Source organism: Trifolium pratense, linkage group LG7 (genome assembly GCF_020283565.1).
Source record: "Trifolium pratense cultivar HEN17-A07 linkage group LG7, ARS_RC_1.1, whole genome shotgun sequence".
Lineage (NCBI taxonomy): Eukaryota > Viridiplantae > Streptophyta > Magnoliopsida > Fabales > Fabaceae > Trifolium > Trifolium pratense.
This window is the reverse complement of record NC_060065.1, coordinates 51,491,370-51,519,245: the sequence shown is the minus strand read 5'-3', so window position 1 is coordinate 51,519,245 and position 27,876 is coordinate 51,491,370. Positions and strand designations below refer to the sequence as shown.

The 27,876-nt window shown below is 33.0% G+C and overlaps 3 protein-coding genes across 3 annotated transcripts; 1 reads left to right on the top strand and 2 right to left on the bottom strand.

Moving 5' to 3' along the window:
- Positions 1–274: 274 nt before the first annotated feature.
- LOC123894706 (mannan endo-1,4-beta-mannosidase 2-like) lies at positions 275–6,066 on the top strand. Its single transcript, XM_045944761.1, has 5 exons — positions 275–1,198; positions 2,444–2,641; positions 4,443–4,565; positions 4,869–5,080; positions 5,395–6,066. The coding sequence occupies exons 1-5, from the start codon at positions 842–844 to the stop codon at positions 5,792–5,794; spliced, it is 1,290 nt and encodes a 429-aa protein (XP_045800717.1). The 5' UTR covers positions 275–841; the 3' UTR covers positions 5,795–6,066.
- Positions 6,067–7,199: 1,133 nt separating this feature from the next.
- LOC123894705 lies at positions 7,200–8,164 on the bottom strand. Its single transcript, XM_045944760.1, has one exon. It carries the CDS (start codon positions 8,048–8,050, stop codon positions 7,352–7,354), a length of 699 nt encoding a protein of 232 aa, XP_045800716.1. The 5' UTR covers positions 8,051–8,164; the 3' UTR covers positions 7,200–7,351.
- Positions 8,165–10,243: 2,079 nt separating this feature from the next.
- On the bottom strand, positions 10,244–27,040 carry LOC123894704 (two pore calcium channel protein 1-like). The gene is made up of 24 exons (XM_045944759.1): positions 26,549–27,040; positions 24,314–24,457; positions 24,092–24,196; positions 23,268–23,363; positions 22,386–22,516; positions 20,489–20,549; positions 20,143–20,309; positions 19,931–20,036; positions 19,719–19,796; positions 18,848–18,909; positions 18,284–18,356; positions 18,099–18,164; positions 17,850–17,990; positions 15,955–16,012; positions 15,593–15,700; positions 15,022–15,088; positions 13,837–14,005; positions 13,623–13,687; positions 13,299–13,389; positions 12,451–12,537; positions 12,070–12,147; positions 11,837–11,877; positions 11,523–11,632; positions 10,244–10,660 (listed from the first exon to the last, which is right to left on the bottom strand). Exons 1-23 carry the CDS (start codon positions 26,672–26,674, stop codon positions 11,545–11,547), a joined length of 2,208 nt encoding a protein of 735 aa, XP_045800715.1. The 5' UTR covers positions 26,675–27,040; the 3' UTR covers positions 10,244–10,660; positions 11,523–11,544.
- Between the last annotated feature and the right edge of the window lie 836 nt (positions 27,041–27,876).

The following is a 27,876-nucleotide window of genomic DNA, read 5'->3' as shown; positions in this document are numbered from 1 at the left end:
TATAGTTCAACTGCGAGGTAGGTAAAGTCTGATCAAAAATATTTTTTATAAAATTCATATAAAGAAATTTTATTTTAAAATCATCAGTCAAACATTTAAAAAAGTAATATCTAATTAATTTTTTATACAAACAAATATAATTATCATTTTCCATACAAAAATTATTATTTTCCATACAAAATTTATACTAGTAGTAGTATCTTTATTCCTTAATCAATGCCCCAAATCGCTAATTAAGGTATTTGTTTCCATTTCCTTCTTTCATTTTCAATTCAACATTAGTCAATATAAGTAGTAAACAAACAATTGAGTGAAACACGGGATTGAATTTTTTGTTCTTCTTTCTGACGCAACACAAATAAAGTGGTGTGGGGGACACAACCATAAATTCCTTAGTTCAGTACAAAAATTGTCACACACTCCCTCTGTCACTCACCGTCGGTTTCACTTTTAATTTTCTTACAATCCCAATAATAATCTCCGCTAATTTGGAGTTATTTTAAGGATAACATGTGTTTCACTTTCACTCCTTTGAGGTTGTTTGTTCAACTCTTTAACATAATCACAATCACCATCATAATCATTTCTCATTTCATTCATTCTTAGGTTGTTTCTTCATCTATAAATAACAATTTTTCTAATTATTTCTCACTATAATCTTCATTAAAGTTGAAGTCTTTTGAGAGATCTAGCCATTTTAACCAATTGGGTTGTGAAAAAAACCAAACTTTTTTTCTGGGTTTGAGAGTTCAAGAATTTTCATCAAGGTTACAAATTTAGTGACCCTTTGAGTAAAAAACCAAAAGGGTATCATAAATTTGTTGAATTTTGTAATCAAACAATGTTTGCAGGAAATGGGTTGTTTTATCCCATTTTGGGTTTTGCTTCATTTGTTGTTTTTATTTATATGTCATTTGGAGGGTTAAGGTTTAGTCTTGATGAAGGGAGAGAAATGGGTTTTGTGATGAGAAATGAGACACAATTTGTGGTTGATGGAAAACCGTTTTATGTTAATGGGTGGAATTCTTATTGGATGATGGATCATTCTGTGGATTTTTCGTCGAGATTTAAGGTTCGTGAAATGATGAAAATTGGTGCTAAAATGGGGCTCACTGTTTGTAGAACTTGGGCTTTCAATGATGGTCATTATAATGCTCTTCAAATTTCACCTGGTCAATTTGATGAACAAGTTTTTCAGGTATTGTTGTGTTTGTAGTTCTTGATTTTTGGTAATTTTGTACTGTGCTGTTCCTATGATTTGTTCTGATTATGTTTCATGTCATCATGTGGATGCTGCCGACATAAATTAGTTTTTTGGTTTGTGTGTGGTGTTGTGTTTTGGGTTTACTTTTGGTTGATTATTTTATTCCCTACTCAATTTTTGTTCAACTGAAACCCTAAAATTGTGTTTGACTGTGTGTGATTATGGCTCTTGGTTTTTGCAAAATGAGTAATGGTTGTTGTAATTGTTAATAGTTTCATGGTGGAAAGGAAGGGACCATAATAATAAACTATTCATCATTTGTGGAAAGTATTATTTAATGTTGTGGTTGTTGTAAAATATGATGTGAATAGTTATGTACTTGTCCCTTAAGGACTGAAAATGGTTTAGGTTTTGTTTGGATTGACTTATTTTAGCTTATATACTGGTGTAAACACTTGGGAGATTGTTTGAGAGAACTTATGAAAACAACTTATGACATGTTTATAAGCTATTTTCAACTTATTTTCATAAGCTCTCCAAGATAACTTATAGCTTATACATAAACAATTTTACTTTACTTTATCTTTTGCTATAGAAATAGGTTAATACATAAGTGCTTATCATGATAACTGTTTATGCTGTAAATTGCAAATTAAGCTGTTTATCCAAACAGGGTCTTAGCATATGTTTGGGTTGACAGTGAGTTTGACAGAATTACGGCGTGTCCACTATGAGTTTGCCAAATTTACTGTCAATCCAAACATGTGCGTAGTGAATTGAGAAACCATTGTTCTTGGGGAGTGGTAGAATACATAGAAAAAGTAGCAAGCAATCTCTCTCTGAGGTCAGCATCTAAGTGGAAGCAATTTGAAGATTGTTCTTTTCTTGTGCTCTTAAAATTGTCCTCACTAGCTAGTTGGATCCGACAAGAAATATGTTGGTCTTTTGTTATTCTTCTTGTCCCTTTGTCCATCATCAATCTATATTAACACAGGAAATTGACCTGAAAATGGTGACGGTGTTTCTGTCTTTCTAACTCAAATAAAATTTATGTATGAAATGCCAAAAATTGAAAGGTTTGTGAAAGAAGGATTGTGTACTTTTTGCATAACTTCAAGTACCTTGGAGAGTTATGTTTTACTATGTTTTTGCTTAATTTTTCTTTTGCTTTTGTTTTGCATTACTTTTGAAGAATGAAAATCATGCTGACTGAGGATTTGTATCGGTGATTCATGACAGGCTTTAGATTATGTGATAGCAGAAGCAAAGCAAAATGGAATTAGGCTGCTCCTTAGCTTAGTAAATAACTTGCAACCATATGGTGGGAAGAGTATGTATGTCAAATGGGCGTGGCAAGACGGGGTAGGAGTAAGCCCCTCCAATGATTCTTTCTTCTATGATCCATCAATCCGTAGTTATTTCAAGAATTACATCAAGGTATGCCATATCTTTATTTTTCTCCTTTCCCCTCTTTCTCTTTACCTGACATGACACCCTTCCCCCGTTGGTTGGAGAGGCATTCTTATGTGTGCTATTCAAGATTCATTTCCCTTTTAAAGTCATTATGCCAGATTCCACATGTTGTATCCCTTTAATTGTCACATGACAACTATAGATCTAATAATACTTTTGAACTGGCATGTTTCTTATAATTCTTAAACTTAGTAAGCCTATGTTTTCTATGATTTGTGTTGGAAGTTGAGACCGGTTGATGGTAACATTTTTTCCGATTAGGTCATAGATCATCAGTCTCCTGTAACATTAGACTCTCACTAATATCCGAGTCTTGTAGGGAGGAGAACCCAATAAAGGAGGCAAAGCTCTCCAAACACCTATTTTTCTCTATCTACAAGACTTGAACCTGAGACCTTACTTAAGGAAACAAGTTTTGGTGTCGCTGACATCTTAATGAAGGAAGGTTCAGACAATGATTAATTAACTGTCTACTGCAGCAGTGAAATCTTGCTGCGAAGCAAAGAATCAGATGACCAATGCATAACTTTCTTCCTTTACACACACATAATATTAACCTTATTTTCCAAGCTACATTGAATAATTTGTGCCTTCCTTTAACTTTTTAGTCTCATTGCTTCCTGTTTTCTTATGTATATCAAATCAAACTGAAAACATATAGAATGCTTTACACTTCTCTAGTACATGATCCATGACTTCCATATGAAGCTTGTATCTTTGGTTTTCTGCTGATAAATAGATGACCCTTCAGTAGAAAAAGGCTACATAGCCAAATCCAAGATTTGAAGTTTATATCTTCAAAGCGCTTGCTCAATTCAATTAAAAATAACATTAACATGGAAACAAATATAAAAATTGAATTTAAAGCTTAAGTGTTAAATCAAGCTCGGAAGATTCAGAATTAGAGAGTTCTTTTTTCATCGTTTGACTTTGAATTATGAATATCATCTATGTTTGCAGTAAGATCCATAGTATTTTCCTTGTCTATGGTTAACATTTGTAGAGGAATCTCCAAGCTTTAGAAAATCATGAAGTTTGTTATCGGCATCATCTTCAATCTTTGTTCGGTGTTGCAACTACTTCAATCGTTGAACTCCAACCCCTCTAGTATCACCCTCAATATTGTTTTTCAAGCTAACAAGAGAAGGGTTTAACATATCTCTCAAACTCAAAGCACCATGACCAATCATGGGGCTATCACAATACCACCTTGTGATAGCCCCATGATTGGTCATGGTGCTTTGAGTTTGAGAGATATGTTAAACCCTTCTCTTGTTAGCTTGAGAAATAATACTGAGGGTGGTACTAGAGGGGTTGGAGGTCAAGGATTGAAGTAGTTGCAAACAAAGATTGAAGATGGTGCCGATAACAAACTTGATGATATTCTAAAGCTTGGAGATTCTAATACAAATGTTGCTACAAGTTCAAACTCAACCATAGACAAGGAAAATATTACGGAAATTACTGCAAACATGGACGATATTCATAAGTCAAAGGGTGAAAAAGAACTCTCTGATACTGAATCTTCTGAGCTTGATTTAACACTTAAGCTTTAAATTCAATTTTCATATTTTGTTTCCATGTTAATGTTATTTTTAATTTAATTGAGGAAGCGCTTTGAATATATAAACTTGAAATCTTGGATTTGGCTATGTAAACTTTTTCTACTGAAGGACGGTCATCTATTTTTACTTTTTTGCTCCATGTTTGCACCCCTTGAGGCTATTCTTAGATAAACTAATAGCTTCCTCTGTGTTTGCTGCAGACTGTCTTGACAAGGAAAAATACTATCACCGGAATTGAATATAGAAACGACCCCGCCATTTTTGGCTGGGAATTGATTAATGAGCCTCGTTGCATGACTGATCGTTCTGGCGACACTCTCCAAGTAAGCCTCTTACGTCATAATAATTATTACTTGACGCTTCCTACTTGTTAGATGCTTTAAGGAACCATGAAGATATTGAAAAGTACAACCTGTTTATTCAAAATTTTATGATCTCTAATGAATTTATCCTGGCTGTTTTCTCTCCGCAACTGAATATTGCAAAGTTGACAGAGTTGTGCTCGAGTTCAATACGAAGGATTCTATATCCAAATTTATCCATTTTTTCTATTTGATTCTGTATGTTATAGTCTCTGTTGGGAAATATATTGAAAAATAAGGAAATTGTTGAAATATTTTCTGCAGGAGTGGATAGAAGAAATGTCGGCCTTTGTGAAATTGATTGACAAGAAACATCTGCTGACTGTGGGGAATGAAGGTTTTTATGGTCCCAATGACCCAAAAGATTTGACTGTCAACCCCAATTACTGGGCATCCAAACTAGGGTCTGACTATATCCGGAACTCCAAAGTCTCTAATATTGACTTCACCTCTGTTCATATCTACCCTGACCAATGGTAAGCATATCAATTCTTAAGGTTTTCTTATGAGTTTTTCATGTTAATTTATCTCAAGACTCATTGCGTATATGCGGAAAAAATTTCCGCAATGAGTAGGGTAAAATTCCGCATAATGAGTATGAACACAAATATAGTAATTACCCTACAAAAAGTAGCACAAAACCTGCAGAATAAAGGAGGGTTATAAGGTTTTCTTTTGAGTTTTTCATGTTCAACTGATTAACTAGTGCAGCAAAAGTTTTTCTGAAAAATACCTTTTAGATTAGTCATTGGTAGCTATTTCTTTTCTTTAATTATTACTTTTTGCGTAGGTTTCATGAGGATGAGAGAGCAATTGATACTCAACTGAAATTTATCTCCAAGTGGATGCTTTCCCACATTGAAGATGGCGACCAAGTATTAAAGAAGCCAGTCTTGTTCTCCGAATACGGTTTATCAAAAAAGAACCAGGACTTCACTCTATCGGCCCGAGCAAATATGTACGATACAATTTTAAACATCGTTTACAAATCTGCAAAGAGAAACAGGTCCGGAGCAGGTTCTCTAGTTTGGCAATTCTTAGCTAGCGGAATGGAAGATTATTCTGATGATTATGCGATAGTTCCGTCGGAAAGTCCATCAATACAGTCACTCTTTATTAAACATTCATGCAAATTGGCCAAACTCAAGGGATGGACTCAAAAGGATGTAAATTTCAAAGCGCTTTGTTAGGGAAAGAAAAGAAGAGTGGAAAACAAAGTTTACTACATTATGGAATAGATATATGGATAAATATTGATTTAAGTGATTAGAAAGTGAGGTTTTGTGCAATATCATATACTTTGAATTTCTTCATGTCCAAGTCAAATACTGCATCGGATTGATTAGTTGAGTGTATAGTGTGGTAGCATGGATTAGAGATTCTTATTAACAAAGTGTTGTTAACATCATGTCAATACAATATTTAAGGAAAATGGGAAGCAATAGTTTTCTTTGTAATAAAATTTTATCACAAAATCCTATCTTCTCATTCTTTGTTAACATCAGTTCAGTCATGTACAACAGGAAAATATCAATTATCTAATAAATTGTTTTTTGGTGTAATGATTTGGTTTAGGTCGGCGGTAAACAAAATGTCACGGTTGGTTGTTTCGATGTACTAAATAGAAAATTCCTCCAAGTTTATTTAATTAACGGTCTGATAAACGTTTTGTCCAAGAATACAATTAAAAAAATAGACTGATATTTCAATTTTCTGCATACTCAAATTATAGATTTTTTATGTTTCGAACAATTTCATATGTAATTATTTTCAAATATTGCATACTCAAATAAACTTATTCTATGATCTGTTTCAAACAATTTCACAAACCACAATTATAGACATGTATAATAATCACATTTTTAAACCACAATTTCAATAATCACAATATTAAACCACAATTACAACAATATCATATTACATCCTTTAAATTGCATCTCAAATGACAAGCTTTAGCACTTCAAATCTCAAATTACAAATAGATCCAAAATAAATTCCAAACTAAAATGATGATTCACCGTCGTTAAATTAAATTAATCTCAAATTACAAATACATCCAATCTACGATAGTTTTAGTAAGAGATTCGATTGAATTTATCAATTCATCATGTTTTTAAAATTGAAAACCAAGAACAAACCAGTTTGATATTTTCAAGGTAAATGTAGGTGACTAACAGAATTTGCAGATAAAATTCTAATAAAATGTCACATTTTAGAAGGGATTGGATGAGCAATCACCATGAAAACCAATCCTATAAGAAAATGAAAGACCAACACTACATAATATTATAATGTTAATAGCTAAGGCCATTATTATAATGTTAACAGCTAAGGCTTCGTTTGGATTAGCTTATTTTTGAGCTTATGCAAATAACCTATGCAATTTTTATGTATTATTATAAGTTTGTCAAAACACTTTATGATAAAATAGTTTATAAAAATATAACTCTCACCAGTGTGAACTCATAAAATAACATAAAATTTAATTTATATTCAATAAATTGTTTGCATAAATTCAAAAATAAACTAATCCAAACAAATCCTAGATATGAAACAAAAATATCATATTATAAAATCTCAAAGGCGTAATCATAATTACTCTCAAAGATAATCTATTTTCATTTTCTTGTTCACAAATGAACCCAGCTTCTACATAAACTAACAACAAAGAAAAGAAAAAAGAAGATTAACTAAGATAATAAAAGACTTGACACAATTTATATTACAAAAACCTAATTAAACTCAAATCACTTAATCTTAGCCAATCTTGGAGAAGTTCTAACCCTAATCCCAGAATTAGGGCTTTTCTCTCCCTCTTCAACAAAATTCTCTTTCTCTTCAACAATCTTCTTCCCAGCATCACCAATTTTAACCAATCTTCTACTTCTCTTCGGCGTCACAACCGTCAAATCAGAAACCACAACCTCATCAGATTTCTTATTCTCAGGAGAAGCAACTCTATCAAAATCATCACCAAGCTTCTTCACCAATCTTCTCCTACGAGTAACCGGAGCTGAAACCCTAATTTCTTCACCTTTTTCTTCTTCTTCCTCAAGAAGAGTAACAAGTCTACGACGCTTGGAAGCAATAGGAGCAGGCGGTGGTGAAGGAGATTTAGAAGGTAAAGGTGAATCAGAAATCTTAGATCTGGGAAGATCAGAGTTAGAGATCGGGCTTTTGTTATGGGCTTGGGCTTTGAATTCTTTCTCTTCTTTTTCACGTTGATTACGGAGTCTTCCAATGTTGCCTTCGATTTTACCCATGAGACGGAGACGTTTGAAGCTGACACCACCCATGGACCAATGGGCTTCTTGAGCCCATGACATGAGTGGGTCGGTAACGGAGATAGGGGGATCTATACGTTCGTTACCGTTAGGGTTGACGTAGATTCGTGGACGGGGAAGGCTTGAGCCGTAGAATTTGGTGAGTTTGAGAGGAAAAACCATTGTGATTTGTGAGAGAGAAGGAGAGTGGTGAATGAGATGAGATAAAGAGATTATGAGATAAGCGCGTTTGTTAAATAGGAGAATCGGAAATGATGAAAAAGAGCGTTTTCGTGGCGGGATTATGATTTTTGGCGGGATAAGTTGCCGCTTGTGAAAATTTTGCAGCTTTTCGTTTTGGGTTTGGGGCTTTGGGCTACCCTTTGATTGTTATCTACATACATTCTATACACAGATATTTTCTCTCCTCAACTTCCGTGATTCTTTTATTCCCTAAATTTTCAATTTTGTCCTTGTAAAAAACTTTGGTTTATAGAAATCGAAGTTTTTTTGCTTTGAAAACAAATTTCGGTTTATAAAAACCGAAATTTAATCTGAATTTGTACTAGAAAAAATTCGGTTTCTACGAACCGAGTTTTTTGCAAAGACAAAATTGAAATATTGAGGGTATAAAAGAATCGCGGGGTGAAGAGAGAAAACATCTTCTACACACTGTTTTTGCTACATACATTGAAGTTGATTTTTTTTTTTTGGTGAACTTTTTTATATCGTTGTACAAAAAGAAAGACCATATATACATTGAGTGTTGTTTTTTTAGACATTGTTTTATTGAAAATTTGCCATATAGATGCAAAGCTATTTTTAAAAATTCATAAAAAGAAAATTTAAGAATTACTATAATAAATTCAAAGAGAATTAGTCACAATCATAAAAAAAGAAGAAGGTGAATTAGTCGCAATATGCTCATTTGGTAGGGAGTAGGGACAAAACATGGTATCATATATGCAAAAGCTAGAATTAGAACTTAGATTGCGATGGAGCATATAAGGATTCTCTTGAGCTAGCTGGTTGTGGTGGTCTCCTGCGTGACTCTGATGGGAGATGGCTAACAGGATACTCTCGTAAAATTGGAACATGTGATGCTCTTGGCGCTGAGATATGGGGGATGTACTTGGGTATGCAAATTGCATGGAGACAAGGTTTCAACAATCTTCAAGTGGAAAACGACTCAAAAATGCTAGTTGACATGATCACGGGGAAGGCCAGAATCAATGGTAAACCACCTACGTTGGTTCGTCGTATTCAGATCAATCATACCTGGCGGGAGGGAAATAGATGTGCCGATTGGCTGGCAAATTTTAGTTTTTTTTTGAATTCTTTTCAAATTCATGTTATGGAGACTCGTTCTAGTGGGATCTCAAGTCTCCTTTTTTATGACATTTCCGGGGCTTGCATGCCTAGGAACATTCGTGTAATTGTTTAGTTTTCTTTTAGGCTTTGACCCTCTTTCTTTACCAAAAAAAAAAAAGAATTAGAACTTAGATTTTTCATTTATTCACTTGACAAAAAATAGTCAAAGAGAATTAAGTTTGATTGAATCACTGTTAAAAAAAGAAATTATACCATCAATGCATAATCATTAGAGCTTGTTTGACCAAATATTTTTCTCCTTTGTAACAAAGAATAAAATTTAATACTCTTTGACTTTATTATAGTGTATCCCCTTCTTCGCTAATCTTATTTGTATTTTTTAATCTCTATTTTCGTTTATCTCTTTTTGTTAGTTTATTCCATTTCAATTCTTAGAGTCTGTTGTTGTCTTCATTTATCTTCAGTTGTTGTTTGTTTGTATGGATAACTGATAAGTGGATATAACAGAGAGTTCCTTTTTTTATCCGGTTAAATTAGGCAAATTAAAATCAACAAGTCGTTGTAGTATAGTGATAAGTATTCCCGCCTGTCACGTGGCAACGGTGCTTTTTATTTTTTTCAACCAAAAATTATTCTTGTACGAAAAAAAAAAAGACAAATTAAACAAAAGAGAGTTTCTGAAACTAAATAGAAATACTGGTATCTTGTTTTATTTTTTAGGAGAAAACTTGTATCTTCTTGAGTAATGCTAATAACTTTGACCAAAAAAATTATCTTCATGCATGTAATGTAATCAAATATTTATGCTTTGTACTATTCATGATTTGTATGATAAAATTAAAACAGTATACAATTATTTTGAATTTATAATTTATAAATTTTATTATAAATTAATTTCGGAAATTCTTTTTATATATTTTCTTGTCTTATTTAGTACCTATCTACCAAAGGCCACTATAGGATATAAGAATGATGCCCTCTTAAAAAATGGTTAAAATTTCAATCCTTCAAATTTTCACCAAATTTTTGCGGAATATATCAAAGTTACTAAGCAACTATCTAACAGTTTGCATTCCGACCAAATTATATTGGTAGTAGTACAAATACAAGGCTATACAGAAAATCAAATCCAGGAAGGATTACAAAAATCAAATAAATAAAAAGGTTCCCAATACAACAAAGTAATCAGAAAACACCTGGAACGTGTCATGGAATATAATATCCTACTGCTAGTGATTTATTCTCATTCAGCACAAGCTCATCAATGCATTTGATCGGGTGCTTTTTCCACAAATAAGAACGGAAAAATCACGTTTGGCTTGACCAACAGATTACTGGAGTTACTCATATTGATTTCCCTTGTTCCATACCTCGCCAATCAAATAGCATAACAACACGAGAGATAGAGCACATGAAAGATCCTTACAAACTTTACAGAATAAAGTGGCTCCTTTGTGCACCCTATAACCACAAAAAGTACAGATTCAAATTCATTATATAAGCTACTCAATAATAGGCATCGGCCTCCGGCCTGAATTAATAAACGGAAATACAAAAACAACATGATTCTTAGCATGAAATGAAAGAAACAATGTGGACACTGGACATGTAATTCCAGAGTAAATTCTATTGCTACAAATATTATCACATCTTTTTGCAAAAGCATAATAGAAGTTGCATATATAGGACTAGGCATTAGATTTTCATCAGAAACCCAGGGTATAGCAAAATTTGTTTCCTCTTTTTCCACTTTGCTTTCTCCGCCGCAAGCAAGAAGAAAGCTAGTCGACTTCAGATTCCATATTTACACTCACAAAGTAGAACATTTAGCATCCTACCATTCTATATTTACGGTGACAACAAACAGCTTCAGTCTATGAAAGGATAGTATGATGAAATCAGAACTGAATTACATAGGAATGTAAGAACAGTACTTGCTTCTGTCAGGAATAATCTCATTAGCCCAAAGTTAAAATCTGAAAAAATTACTGTCCCCAGTTCAGTTACAACTCCAACTGTCTCTATTCTCTCTCATATATACACTCTCTCTATTGTTAGCTTTCTGTCTCTACCTACATATTTCCCTTCTACGGAAATTAAGTTCTAGCAGTCTAGGATTAAGGGTAATGAAGGACGCGAATCCTCCTAAAAGAGCCAAAGCAGGGGAACTTAATAATGTCATTCAAAAAATAAAATAAAAATAGAGGATCTTAATAATCATATCAGTTGGAGGATAATCTGCTAAAAGTTACGCATGAAATATAATCCCCGGCAACAGAACCACTGAAATCTACAAGCATTTTATGAAGTTTGATTATTTTACCTTGAAAACGATATACTAAGATTTATGTATTGGAAGGCTGATTTTGACTCAGCTCAGCACTCAGCATATGATGAAGAAGAGCGTCAACCCTCTGGCTTCGTGATTTTGTGCTACAGAAAACCAATATTGTCAATAAGACCACCATTAATATGCCTCCAACTAATAGCTAAATGGTTTTTAGATATGGTATTAGAGCATGATGTGTAGTTAGAAGTTCAATCATTACCATCTCATTCCTCATAATTAAATTAAATTTCAGCAAGTAGTTTTTTTTTGACAAAAATTTCAGCAAGTAGTTATACTGTTATACGTACCCAAGAGTTCGTCGCCGCGGATATCTATCTCCTGCAACTTCCTATATTGAGATGAAAAATAGAAAGTGCGATTTAGAGCTGTTAGAGAGCTATATATAAAATAATGTAAATTAACAATCAATTATATATGTACCATGCACTAATGGTATTAAGATCAATAAAAAACAGATCACGCAGAAATTGAAAAATTATTTCTACATTCAATAAGATTTTGTACAATATTAAATACAAACCTTGTCATTTCCATCAGAATTTTCTGATGACTCAAGCTCTATTTCAGCAAAGAATGCCTCCAAGACAAAAGCAATAATCTGAAATAAGGAAAGGCCACAATGATGATGTGTTAAGACAGTGCAATTTAAGCATGGTATAGAAAACCAAGATATTTCATTCCCTTTGATTGATAAAATTGTTAAACATGATTACTTATAACTGTAAACTACTTAAATAAATAAATTTAGAATTTGTAATTAGTTTAATCAAAAATAATTAGTATGTGTGAATGTGCATGTGAGAAACATAGTTAACTTCCCAATGTTCACATTCCCCAGATGCAGTTTGTATTCAGCATTATGTAATTAGATGGTATTAAATAATGGAAAGTTAAATCATACCAAATTCAAAAGCAGCAAAACGGTAATTAAGTAGAAGCTAATGAAGTACACATAGGACCAAGAAGTTCCAGTTAAATCCCTGTAGCTCTGAAATATAAAACCACAATACTCATACGTTAAGTGCATATTAAAATCATAGTATGACAATAACATAAATAGAGTTAGGGTCAAAATAATAAAACAATACATAGGAATGACTATCTGAAATGAATAAGCCCTATATTCTTGCATTACACACATGCAGCAAGGAATTTATACATATTTAAGATGTTTTATTATTAATTTCAATAACAATGCTTCACTACTAACCTAACAAAATTAAGGCTTAATTCTTATTATTATTATGGCATGTTAAATGAACTTGGATCTCACTCCCAAGAGTTTGCTCAGATGATGAGAGTGTGCATTCACATATAAGCACTGTATAATCTGAAAAACTTAGAAATGTGAGACACAGATGCAATTTCAATATCCAACCTCACACATAGAGTTGATCTAGGTCCAATTACTACAGTTCATACAAAATTCATCACAGATACCATGTTAAATGGGCTTGGACTGTTGAATTTGTGGGATTTTAGATAAAAGAAAGAGAGAAAATAATAAGAACCTGTAATATTATTGATTGAGAATAATATGATATTATCTTGTTTAATTTTCAACAAAATACTATTGGAACCAGAATAAGAAGAATCTAACTGCCAGACAATTGTTCAAGGAAAAACAAAACAGATAGCACAAAATAGTAGCGGCAAGCCTGCAACATTTATACTTCTCATTTTTCATTGCATTATCATGAAACAAAATATGACATTGGAAGTGACAAGGATTAAAGGCAGCATATATACCTCCATCAATTCTTCCCAGACCTCTGAGACTAGCAAATTGAATAGTGTCACCATACCATTTGGATAATCATTGAAATTAAAAAGTAAATAGCTAATTTTTGTTAAGAAAAATACCCCAAGAACAACAATTACCCTAGCAATTATTCAATTTGAAGCAATAAATAGGCCAGTATTGAAATTCAAACTTGGTTGTTGATCCAACCCCACCTTTGCCCCCTAGAAAAAATGTTAAGGTCTAAGGAAGAGATGTAGTTATTACAGGATCTCACCGATCACTACAGGTTTAAAAATAGATATATAGTTTTAAAGATGAACAAAGGATACTCATTAGCAGCGAGGTCTGTGGCTTCCAAATCTGGGTTTCCAGCATTAACTAATCCACCAAAAATCTACAAAGACAAATGTAAAGTTTGTTCATTGATTGTAGAAAGAACAAGAAAAGAGAATACAATCATTGCAATTGAAAACATAAAATGAATCCTTAATTTAACTTATAAATCTATGCCGAAAATGATCGTGACTCAAGCATTTCACTTACCTGGACACCAAGTGAGCAATAAATACACAATATGCAAAATATGGTCCCGAGGTATGGCATCAAACTTGGTATAAGAGTTAAGAAAGTTGCCACGAAACTTCGAAATCGCTGGACATACATTAGGAGCCTTATCAATCTCAACATTCTTGCAAGAAGGAGGTAACGAATCCTGCAAAGGGGGCAAGAAAAACAATGTCTGATTGCATCTTCAAAGCAATGCTCAAGAACAAATTGTATTCTTTGCACCAATTTCCATCTTCAAATGAATAAACTGTATTCCAAGGATGGTAGAAAAGGTATAGTTTAATTTTAAATTCCAATTTGAAAAGGACAATTATCTCCTGTTTTGATGAAAATGAAATTTGAGAATAACTAGGCTTTTGTCTTTTCAGGAGATCACAACAACAATTGTTAAGGGTCCTACATTGGATGAGGTAAGGCGTGAACATGGGTTTATAAGTAGAGGCAGTCCTCCCCTTACGAGCCGGTTTTCTAAGGTTGAGTTAGGCTCAATCCAAATTCTAATAATAACTATTATTTATGTAGGACATGAGTCATGGATTGAATCAATAATGAGAATCCTAATATAAAAATCCCTTTCTTCCATGTGTGATGTTATATAGGTCCCGTTTGTTACAAATTAAAAGAAGCAAGTAAATTTGTGATTCAATAATTTAGAGTTTTTAATTCAAAAGAACAGAAGTTATTGTGTTTGTTTACTTAAATGAAAATCACTTTTTGAAAAAAGCCATCTATCTAAAATAATTTTTAAGAGACGCTAGTCAAAACAGCTTCATATTGTAAGCAGTTTTTAAATATTTTTTCTTGTTCAAATTATCATTTTTTTAAAGGCTGTAACAAACAGATGAAAATCAAGATACAACAAGTCATTCTATATGTACAGTATAAATAGAGAAGCTGCATCAAGCCTCAATTTTTGGAAATACATGATTATGAATCCATGGATGATCTCTATGAAAATTAGTCAATAACCCAATATAATCATATAACAATTCAATAGCACAACAGAAATTAAAATAGACCACTAATGTGATTAAGGGGGTGTTTGGTGAAATGAATCCGAAAATAAGGAACATTAAGTATACATTTCAACCAGTAATTTGGAATTATGAAACAAAAAATAGAAATTTGGAAGACATCAACATTCAAATTAAAAGTTCATACCATTCTCCATTTGTGAAAAATGGCAGAGCATCATCAGGTGAAGCAAAATCTATAGTTTCTCCAATGGCTGCAAAATATAGAATTATCACTCAGCAAGATAACATAACCTTAGAAACTGGGGTTTCCCATATAATACAAACTCAGGGCCTAAAAAAAGTGAACGAATGCATTATGAACCTACAACGGAAGATTCTAGACACTAATGAATATTAATAATATATAGGAACCTAAAGTTTATTAAATGAAAGAAAAATTAATTGAATTCTCCTAATACATGATACACCTATTCTGCAGATCATTGAGAGGCTGTAAATCTCCATGCCCAAAGGTTCCAAAACTCCTCTCTTCACTCATGAATGAATGATCTCAGTCATCTTTCCCTCCTATTGTTTACATCCTCTTATTATTATTCCCATCTCTATACTAACTAACCAACAAACTAACTGACTAACATGGGGTCTACTGTAGACTGTCTACAAACAAAATATTTCATGACAAAAGCCAAAAACTGCATGCATTCAACCAGATGATGTTTAAGGAATCTAAATATGACATATCTGAAATTAGTTACCAATTGTCACTGTGATCACAAAATCAAAGCGATTTTGACCAATCCGCCAATAGTTTTCGAATCCATAAGAGTAAACCTTAAGTATCATTTCTATTACATATATCCACCCTGTAAAACAACAAGGAAGAATCAACTTGAGACAATAAGATTGTATAATTATAACATTTTCTTGATTATACAATAAAACAAAATGTACCAAAGCAAAATACCAACTATCAAATTATTCAGCAGTATTGTGGGGTTTCACTGACAAATCAACAATAGTAGAGGGGAATGCACATACAATTGAGTTACAGAACTTAACTGCTCAGTTCAAGCTATCTAAAAAAAAGAAAGTAAATACATTGTTTGGATGTCCTTACCGAAAGTGAACTCAACCACTTGCCATGCCTTTTGAGCAGAATTTTCTTCTACGTCAAGCTGCAATTATGAATTAATAAAAAATTATCAACATGTGGATATGCAAATGCCTTTAAATATAAAAATCACCAACATCATACACATGAAAGGAGATCATATGTTACTAAACTGATAGTATCCTAAGGTTATAGACAGAGTCAAGGAGATCATATGCTCTTCTTTATACATTCACAAGAAAGTAAACTGCTTGTGCATGTTGATGATAATATATCATTATAACAGAATAATATTAAGTGGAAAAGCTACTACTACTACTTAAGTCGAAACTGGTTGCTGAATTTGAAATGAAGGATCTTGGTAGACTTGGATTTTTCCGGGATTGAGGTTGCTTACTTGAAAAAGCATATTTTCATTTGTCAAAGGATATATGAACTAAACCTTATTAAGGAGACAAACAAATTTGGATGTAAGCCAAACAGGTAATCCCACATAGCAGAATTAAAGAAGAGTGATGAAAAGGAAAGACCAAAGGTTGATATAAGACCTAGTATTAAAGATTGGTCGGGAAATCATATACTTGACATATACCAGATTGGATCTAGTTTATGCAGTAAGTATTTTAAGTCAGTTCATGTACAATCAAAGGGTAAGATACTTGTAGATAAATTCTCCAACAATTCAAAACCACCCCAGGGAGAGGACTGTTATTTAAAAAGGGTGGAAATTAGATTATGAAAGCTTATATTTATGTAGACTATTAGGATCAACGACTGACAGAAAGTCGATTCCAGGTTATTACATTTTTTTAGGTGGAAACCTCGTTACATGGAGAATCAAGAAATAGGGTGTAGTTGCTCAATCAAATGCTGAGGCCGAGTTTCAAGCTATGACACATGATGTCTGTGTGCTGTTATAGATGCAAATCTTATTGAATGATTTCAGGATAGAGTATGAAGGTCCTACGAAATTGTTGTGACAAAAAATCAACTATTAGTATTGCTGAATAACCCACTTGGGGTTGGTCGAGTGGTGTTGGCTTGGGCCCTTGGAGTATGCTCCTCTCAAGGTCTCAGGTTCGATTCCCACTGGTGCCAATTTCGGTGGGCTAAGTCCATACAGAGCAAAAAAAACTCTGGCTTTAAATGGGGCCCCCGCAAGTGGGCGGTGGGATTGGTCCCCTTGGATTAGTCGGTCCTAAGGCCGGATACCAAGTTTTCAAAAAAAAAAAAAAAATATTGCTCATAATCCAATTGAACATGATAGGACAGACGTTTTATTTATCTTATCTCTGAGTAGCTGAGTCTGGTGTTTTATAGCATATTAGGATATATGCATATTTGTAATTTGTCTTCTATCCAAGATAGTATATAATGCTGTCATATGAAACATAAGTTAAATGCTCAACAATATTTGTGAAGCCTGGTAGGTTGGTAAGTGTTGATAAGTGTTTTGGTGAAGCTGTATTCTTAAATATTCGACAACTAATCCTGAGGAAAATTAAATCTGTTAGTTAAAATGTGGATAGCCTGAATATTATGGGCCTAACATCTCTAATCCCAAAATCCACATATAAATTCACAATATTCCCATGAACATTAGAGCTGGAGAAGGTAGGGTCCCTATAACCATCAGTAGAACAATCATCCATTTGAACTGTGCTTATACTTAAACCAATGCATAAAGCATTCATAAACATCATACTCCTAAATGATTAAATAGCACCTACTGACTACAAATATATTGACAAACACAAGTATATCTAAAATACGTGTAAAAAAAAAATATGGTCATATCATATCAGATGAGACTATGGCTTGCAGTTAAAATGAGTTAAGAAATGCTTTAATAGTGCAAAAAAATTGTGAATTTACATGTTCACTTGAATAACATGCCATACCGTTGTCTCAATAATTACAGCAACCAGATTCAATATGAGAACAAAGGTCACTATGTATCCAAACATGGTGCTCTTTACGAATGCTTTCAATCTCTTTGAGGTGGATGAATGGTAGAATCCTAAATAGTCAAAGTAAGAATTCTGCAACCAAATCAGACATTAGTGAAGATGCTATAATCTTTACCTTCATACTTACATTACATACAAATGAATTTCCATATATTTTAGATTCAGAGTACTTAAACTTACCACATCCTCCTTCTGGAATCTTAAAGCAATGGCATTGCAAATATCAGCAAATTCATCCTTGTTAATCTGAAAGTAAAAATATGTTGAGTTACATTAAAACACATTTATGAGTGTGTGTGTGTGTGTGTGTGTGTGTGTCAGCATGTACATAAAAGATAACAAGAACAGTAGAGAACAAATACTACCTTTACATCATGAGTGTCATCCAGCTCATCAAATATCAACTCAAATTCTTCCTTGGAGATTTTTGGCAAAGTCCTAAAGAATATACAATTTATGCTTTAACATTCACAATGTAGTAGAAATATCGTGGAAAATATATGAAGTTAGAAGCCAAGAGAAAGATCAAAAGATAATTATCATGTCATAAAATATGTAGTGCCAATCCCCCTAAAACTATTTGATTTGTCATTGTGGAAACCCTCCATGCATGTACTTTCAAAAATCGAGAGAAAAAATGTGGAGCCTATATAAGGGTGGAGAGAGGATTCTCTCAAGTGACATTATGGTCCATTTATTTTTTCAGCCATTAATTTGGGAGGAGAGAGAGAAGGAAAAAAAGGAAAAAGGTGGATATTGATACACTTGAGACAATCCATTCTCATGAGGGTGAGCCACGCAAATGTTAAAGGATTCATGCCAAACATGTATTCCCATCTAAAAATTTATAAATTTCATAAATGCCAAAAGTATCTATGCTTTGAAAATTGATACGAAAGCACAATGATAATGAAGATATGAAATAATACCTGTACTTGTTCACCTCCTCAAACAGCCTAATGCATTGATCTTTCTTGAGATATCCATCATTCTGAAAGCATAAAACAGAAGCTCCAACAGATTTACAATTGTAGGCATAAATAAGATACCTATCTCTTCTTTATTGTAGTGATGATTGTAACAATAATCTTTAGCATTATTCCTAGACAGATGTGCTATATTAAAAATAGAAGAGTGCTAAGATTTGCTGTTTTTAGTGCTTTGTTCAAGCTTGTATTGAAGCTGTTATAAATCTTTTCTGGTTATAATTGTTATAATTGGTCTAGAAATAGAGATTCTGAAGTAATACTACAATGAGTTTCCCAAAATTTTTACATGGGATCAGAAGATTTATTCGTGGAGTTTCTGGTCCTTGCACAGCCGTCGTTTCTGTACTATTATTCTCCCTTTGAGCAGCCTTATTTGCAGCACAAATAAATCATCTGATAGCAGCCTTCATTGCAGCATAGTGCACAGTTCCATCACTGCTTATAACAGCCTTCATAGCTGTTGCATCTGACTGGCACTACCTACCACTGTCAGAATTTCCCAGCAGCATTCAGAAACTTTCCGGTGAGGTGAGGTGACTCTTCCTGCCACTGTTAGAAATTTTCCGACGATAGTCGGGACTTTTCCTGCAGCTTTTCCCGGCCACATAAGAACTTTTCCAGCAACTTTTCAAAAAATAAAGTTGAACAAATTTTGACTGGTGTTGATCAACATGGACTGCCACTGTACAGGCTTAGTTTTATAGGGTTGGTTTCTTTGTTTGATATTTCATTTTGGCAACTAGAGAACCCTAATTGGAGTTATTGTCTGAGAGGTGAACAGTATGCTAAATACATGGAAAACCATACTTACATTTGTGTCTAGGAGATTAAAAGCTTTCTCCAACATAGCTCTTCTCATACGATCCATCTCAGAAACTTGTTTTACAAGCTACAACAAAAGAATATATAAGCACTGTAAGAATTTGTTTTGTTATCCGTCATATAGATTATAGATACACAATCAAAGTTTCAACTGTATCATCAGATCAATATAATGAAAAGTAGTGGCACTGAAAAATTTACCTCACTCTTGAAACTATCGTAAACAACGGCAAGGATCAAGTTTGTAACAAAGTAGACTCCAATCAGCACAAATAGAATGAAAAACAGGATAGACCAACGCGAAGACCTTAAAAGCCAGAAAATGATGAGCCATTGACAACTGCAGGTATCTCAAATTGAAAGGAAAAAAATCATCCAGCCAAGCGGATCAAACTTAAAGTTAAAACCCTTACTTGTATGCAGGAACCCAAACATCTGGATTATTGGCCGTGTTAAATAAAAGAAACATCTGATATAACGTTGCACTATAGGAAGTGAATACTGTTTTCCCCTGTATTGTATCTTCAAAAATCACATAAGCTATCCAACTTGCAAAAACAAGAAACAGAAGCCCCAAAGCCTGCAATTCATGAGAATTAGATGGAAGCTACGTCTAGTAAGAGAGTGTTGATTAAAAAAAATTGAATTAATACAAATGTAGCATTCAAAGAAACCCAATGGATTGTGAATATTGAAAATGTTGCAAACAGGAACAGCAGAGAGCAAAGCAAATGAGCAACAGTCTGAAAGTGAACTAACCAAGATATTTAAGTATGTGTCAAGCATTCCAGTCACGATGATGACAGTTTCTCGTAGCTCCCTGACATCAAATTCAGATGCAGAGTTAGAATGTCATGAAAATGGTTATTGATAAAACTGGACCGGAAATGTGATAAATAGAAAGCTTTTATTGCAGAAATGGCCTTGATTAGATACAGAAACAGAGGCCAAGAATTATACAGTGAAACTCATATTTTTATCTGTATTCTTGCAGCGTACTCTTTTGTAGGGGTCTTCAAATGCAAACAGATTAAAAAAATCCAAAAACCCCGCACACAACCGAATATTATTGGATGTGTTTGGATTTCCTTTTGTGAAAACCGCTCGGATCGGTGAGAATTTTGGATTCATTTTAGAAAATCGAACCAAACCATACCATATAGATACATTTTGTTTTTTTTGTTACTATTATATACTGCATTAATCTATTATTTGCTGGTTTTTAATTTTTTTTAATAGTTTAATTGAATGTTATTTGTTACTATTGCATATGTTCCAAACATAATCAATCATTGTCATGTTATCCCATAATGTTAATTTTTAGTATATTAGAGGTTATATTTTGCATCAAACATGTTACTTTACTGGGTCGGTCTTTATAATATTAATAAAACTTTAAAGTTGTAATTTGGATATCCAAAAACCGGTGCAAATTAAACTGCATTAAATCGGATTGGATCAAATCAAATTTTTTATGAGTCATTCAAACCGAACCAAACCACATGTGACTTTATGATCGGATGGTTTTGTTTGCCTCAAAACCGATCCAAACCGGGCCACGAACACCCCTACTATTTAGTCCCAGCATAATCTTATATGGATTCTAAATCAAGCAAAATTGGAAACACCTCATGACAGCCACTTTTAAAAGTGACCAAGAAATGTTTACAGTACAGGATTCCCACCATGGAAGTCATGATATAGCTCATCTAATCAACTACTACTAACTTTTGAAACAGTTGTCAAGTGTTTGAGTCTTTCTAACTATCTGATCATTGTTGGGCCAAGTATCTAATATTTACACATGATTTTTCTTTTGACTGAATAATGAATACAATACACATCACAAATCAAGACATGCGAACTGTGAACGTAAGTAAACAAACAAGTCATAAATTCATTAAGATAAAGAGCCAAATTAACGTAAAGCTAAATCTGCCACATCACATGGAATGGAAGCCTTTAACCAAAATTATTATGACGCGCTTCAATATCCTATTAGAAACCTGGTATTTTATTAGATAGAATAGGGATAATTTTTATTGATAGGGTGTCAAAAGAGCAATAAACATCTACTTGATACTTTGTGACCGCCTAAGTTAATTGATAATTTCCTATTATTAGACTTTCACAGTCACTATAGATAGCCCAAGTTAATTGATTAGATCCAAAAGTTCAGGGATCTCGGCACTGTTTCTCTTGTATATATATTTGTAGTTTTGACAATTCCTTGAAAATATTCAGATTCAATTCAAGTTCTCTAACTATCACAACTTGACCCTTCCCAAAAACAACTAATTTGATGATTAACTTGCAGGGGTCAGGTACTAACATGTCCGAGGTGATTGATAGACCAAGGGACATTAAATATTATTAATAACAGTTTCTGACACCCAATACCAATGAGGTGGACGTATATTATCAACATACAATACGCTATATGAAACATATGTTGCATTCTATCCAATGGTGTCTCTATCCCATTCAATCATTCACTATTCCCCCTGTGCAAATAATAACTAAAACTCCAAAATTTGAAGCAGTACGAAAATGATTGTAAAACTTTCAGGTACAGGTCTAAAACGATAATCTGCAACAGTATATTCACTCCAAAGTAAAATGAAAAACGGAGATGAGGCAATGAGTCAATCAATACCTAATATTTAGAACGAAAAGAACAACCCTGATATAAGGTGCAATTCTGAAAGGTAGAAAATTAAAAGCCACTGGGGATATATACAGAGCATAAGCCAGCATATCAACAAGGATAACTAACAAACAGAAGGCCTGAAAATACCAATAAATTTTTGTTAGTAGTCTGAAACATATATGAAAAGAACCAATTTACTTATTACACCTCAAAAAGAAGAAGAAAAAAAGTCCACCATTCTATTCCGTGAACTGGATAATAAGCAAGTACTTAGAGTTGAATTTGAAATTATGAGATTCAGAATTCTATTCTTGTGCTTTAAGGGACCCAGGTCAGAATCCCATGGCTGCTAACAGGTGTAACTAAATGCACCTAATTATATGATTTTAGGAAGAGAGTGATATTTGTTAAATAGCTATTTAAAGAGATAGAGCTTCTGAGCTAGATGATATATGATTCCAGGGGGGTAGAGCTATTTGATAGATGGAGCTATCCCTTTGGAACAAACCACTCATAAGAGGAGAAGGGAATCAATGAGATGTAGCCCCCTGATGAGATGATATCATGTAACTTATGACTTGAGATGAGAAGGCAATAAGTCAGACAGAGTGACCCTTAGGAGGAGAGGACAATCAGTGAGCTATCTTAGATTTTGGTTCTCTCGTATGACCCATGTTGTACTTTTATGCACATACTTTATCAAAGAGTAATAGGATTAATTGCATTTATTACCTACCCTAACATGTTTGCTACTGAGTTTGAAAGATTAGTCATCCATGAAGGTTGTGTTACCCTTACTAGTCCATGGTACTTCAAGTCTTTCAGAATACTACGCTATAGGCGTGGGTGACTAAATTATATTCATTAGTAGTATCTTAGCAAACATACCTTCAATAAATTAATAGGACTTTTCCAAAATATAGGGGGCCCTTTGTACGATAGCGGCCAGAAAGTATGAATGCTTAGCAAAACAAGAATTATTCCCTGTATTACACAAAAGGTCCGGTAAGACAAAATACTACACAAATAGTTGAGAAATAAATATAAGGACAACAATCCCACAGATCAAATCAAACAAAGTCCATATACCATACGGAATCCCATTTGGGTATGGTATAACAAGATAATGTTTTTAAATAAAAGAAGAAAATCTCATTAGAAAACAAGATAAAATGTATATCTGATGAGAGGATAAGAAATCGTCTTTAAGAGCGAAGAGAGAAAAAAAGGACACAAGCCAAATATGATAAAATGTGAAAAAAAATTTGCTAGTCATTAATAAAAATTTTATTGAGATGATAACTACAGTCAAAACTTCGAAGGAAAAGAAAAGACACTCCCAGTGGAACTGCATAAATGCCAAAAAAGAAACATCAAAGTAACCAAGTGTTGTAGTTTATCCAATGCATGCAGGGGAAGGATAATTTGGAGAACATTTACATATCTTTACAAAACACTTTCTTAACAAATTCACACACCCAAATCGTCCAAAATGACACATTCAGATTTAGTAAATAAGATAATGATACAGACAGGCACTGTTAGCTGTTTCACTAAAATTTCAAAACATAGGTGAATAGCAAACATAATTTAACATGGAAATGACAAATATATTGCCAAACGTAATCACCATTTTCAAAATGACAAGTAAAAGGTTTGTCAATAATTTCCACATTAAAAGATAGATAATGTATGAGACTCTGAACTCTTACCTCATAAATAATACATTCTGCAGCAGTTAGATATGGCAACTGTCCCAAAAAGAAATACTCTCTATCGTTGCAAGAATGTGTGGTCTTTTCACACCATAGAGGTTTCTGTAACATATACAGTACACTGTGAAATATCTTCTTTCTATTCTATATTCATTTTGGTTAGCCTAAAGGTCTCAAACAATTTAATCACTTAAAGTTTAAGAGAAGCTTACTACAAACCTCCAAGAAATTCAGGACTATCAGAGCAAAATAACAAAGAGACCAGAGGAGATCTAATTTCGTGAACATAAAATAATATCTGGAATAACTTTGAAAGCTTGATGATTCCAGAAGCTGCTCAGGTATACCAACACCATCTTCAGCCTGTGTAATGCATTTCCAACCAGAATGACAAGTCATTAACTGACCTGAAAGAAAGTATGTACATACATACATATCTGTGTACTACGTGGAAGCTAGGAGAATATATATGTCAAATACTCTGGATAATTATTTCGTCATAAAACATGGTTAGCCTAAGAAGCATTGGGTTTTTAAAAAAATACTTTATCTACTTTTTCCTAGGTACACACTCAAAAGGACACCAAAATAAGAATTTTTTTTATGGGGAAAACAACAAAAGCAGAACTAGAAATCATTAGTAGCAATTTTAATGGTACTGGTAAATGGTGATGCAATTATTTTTTAATGGTACCAAAATAGGAGTAAAAAGGAAGGAATTAACTGAATTGCATAACTGAATATGGTTGTATTGTAATTTGTAACTATCAGTAGCTGTTATTTCTTAATAATTGTAACTATCAGTAGCTGTTATTTAACTGTATGCCTAATACAAATTGTTAAAAAATTTCCATTTCATCATATCAACTTACAACTAAGAATAAATTGAAATAGCTTTCCTTTTTAATCTATTTAATTGCAGTTGTCAACAACAGAACTAAAAAATTATTCACCAAACGAAACCAAACTTCCGTATTACTCTCACTTTCCACTATTCTATCCATTTCTGCATCTCCTCTTCTATTTTGCATTGTCAAAACGAAAATTTCTTTCCATTTTTACATTTCTCGCTTTACAAAATAACTATAATAAAAGAATCACTTACCCTGTAATTCTGAGTTTTAACATTTGTCTAAGTGCATGCTTGGAAGAGCAGTCCGAATGTAAAAGGTAACATGTTATTTGTTTACTGGTTACCATAATTGATTTTGTCTTAAACCTCGGTTTGATTAGCATTATTAAAAAATGGGTCTTGCTAACGAGTGCCCCCTGGGGCACTCTTTAAGCATTCAATTTAAAGAAACTTTTTATTCAAAAAATTAACCACTACAATTTCCAATGCGTTGACGTTAAGCATTCCCATAAAAATTCTATCAAAAACTTACTATTTAAGGTCTTAAAGAGTGTCCCGGGGGCACTCGTTAGCCTTTGCCTTAAAAAATTTATACAAATTGCAAGCTTATTCAAAATCACTCTTAATTCTTGTCAAATGATCACTCATATACACTTAATTCAGTGGCGACCAAAATTGATTCCAGATAAAAGTGAGTTGAATGTTAAGTGATTTATATTTCAATACACTCATTTTAAAAAGTGCAACGAACAATAACTTTGAGGATAGAAATCAATTGTAGATGCAAAAACTTCAAATTCTATAACTTCAAATTAGAATCCACTCTAGAGATAGAATCAATTCTACTCAAGATGTTACAGGATTTAAGTAGTATTACTATTAGCTTATTAGTTGATTTTAAATAATAGTTTTACTTTATGTCATTTTACCCTTTTAGCTTTTATGGTGTTGTATTTAAGAATCTTTTGTGCTTCATTTGAGAATCAATCAATATTCAACAAATTATCTTCTTCTCTAAAAAAACTCTCTCATTCAATACTATGCATACTATGTTTGCATAATCTTTCTTAATTGTACCGGATTCTATTCTAAATCCTTGGAATCTCTACTCTTGAGGATTGGATTTTTCGGTTTGTCCCTAGAATCCATTTTCCCATTATACAAGAACATTCAAACATGTCGAAATCAATTCTACTCGAGAACATTCAAACATGTTAAAATCAATTCTAAATTTCTCTAGTCAATTTTGACTCCTCCAAAAGTGAAACCAAACATCCACCAAAAATGCGATTCAAATTAAAAAATAGAATTAGCACCTATGAAGCACGAACACAGACACTAACACGTCTGACACCGATAATAATATGAAAAAAATGACACAATTCAATTGGCGATTCTATTTAAACCTTCTATAACAAGTTTGTAGCAAGATTCTGAAGTTGGATCTAATTTCTAAAGTAGAGTAGAATGACAAGATCTATATATAGAATCTCAAAATGCATGATTCAAAACTATCTAAAGCTCAATTATGAAACCGAATAGAAACTTTAAGTTCGTTGAATTAACTTCCGAAAAAGGAAAAGAGAGTGAATTGAACGAACCAGATCGATGAGTGCAGCGGCTTTCTCGTAGTTAGAACCGTAGGTAATAGCATCTGTGCGATGAACTCTCCCTCCTCGCGAACGGTTTCTTATGCCACTGCTTTCGCCTCCTAACAAAGGTTCCATCGTAGTGAGAATGAAAAATGAAGTGTGAAAGAGCAATGAATGAGACTAGTGAATCATTATTGAGTAGAGAGAGAATGAGATGGGAACAAATTAAGTATGTGATGTAATGAAAATGACTCTGACATAACATAAATGAGAATGGCTCAACGAAATAACGACCGTAGCATAAATCAACTTTTATGGTTTGAGTATTAATTAATTTGGGTAACGATGTGACTAGTTGCTTCTTCTTGATCCAAAATAGTAATACGTGCCATAATCGAAATGGATATGCCGAGATGGTACAATTCAAAGTCAAAAACTGGACCCCAACCCTATGTTCACACCGTCGGTAAAAAACAACACCACTCTGTTTTGTTTGAACATGGGATGTGAGTATATTCTATGAGTATAAATAACCATAACTATAATAACTGTAACTAATATAATTTATGAGTATAACCATAACTAATAGTAACTACACTAATACTATATATTTACAAAAAAATAAAATCTATAATACTACTATATGGTTTATTATGATTATGTAACTAACTAGTAAGGTTTAACTCAAAGTAACGCCGCTGATATTGTTAGACCGTACATCTTTATTAGATTTTAAACTCAGATTTCACAGTTGTGTGTGAGTTTTAGATTGTACACTTTAATTTGGGCTTGAACTTAAATCTCGCAGTTATGTGAACGAGTTTACTGCTTTTTCTTAGCTAACGATAAGGATCGAACACATTTTTATAATAACATTTTCATCTTATTACTTCAATCAAACAAATTGAAAAGATATTCACTTTTTTTTTTGTTCATGAGTTACAGTGATTAAATTCATCACTACTTGTTTAAGAGCAACAAATATCCTACCACTTAAATCAATACATTGTTGATTCGTTAATTTCTCTGATAACAAACAATATATCGGCTTTATTATATTTCTCATTTGTCTTTGATTCTAAAACTCTTTCGATCCTTCTGTCAAAACAAATAATCTTTCACCAGTTTCATTTTCTTTCTTACTATTAAGAAGTCACGTATTGGTTGCGAAATGGTCTGAATATGTGTTTATAAGTAGAGGCAATCATCACCATACAATCTGGTTTTGTAGGGTTGAGTTAGGTCAAATACTCAATTTTAAACTTACAATCAAACATATTCAGTATAAGTGTAAGTGGTGTATATGCATATGATCATGGGCGGATTTTGTTGAAAAA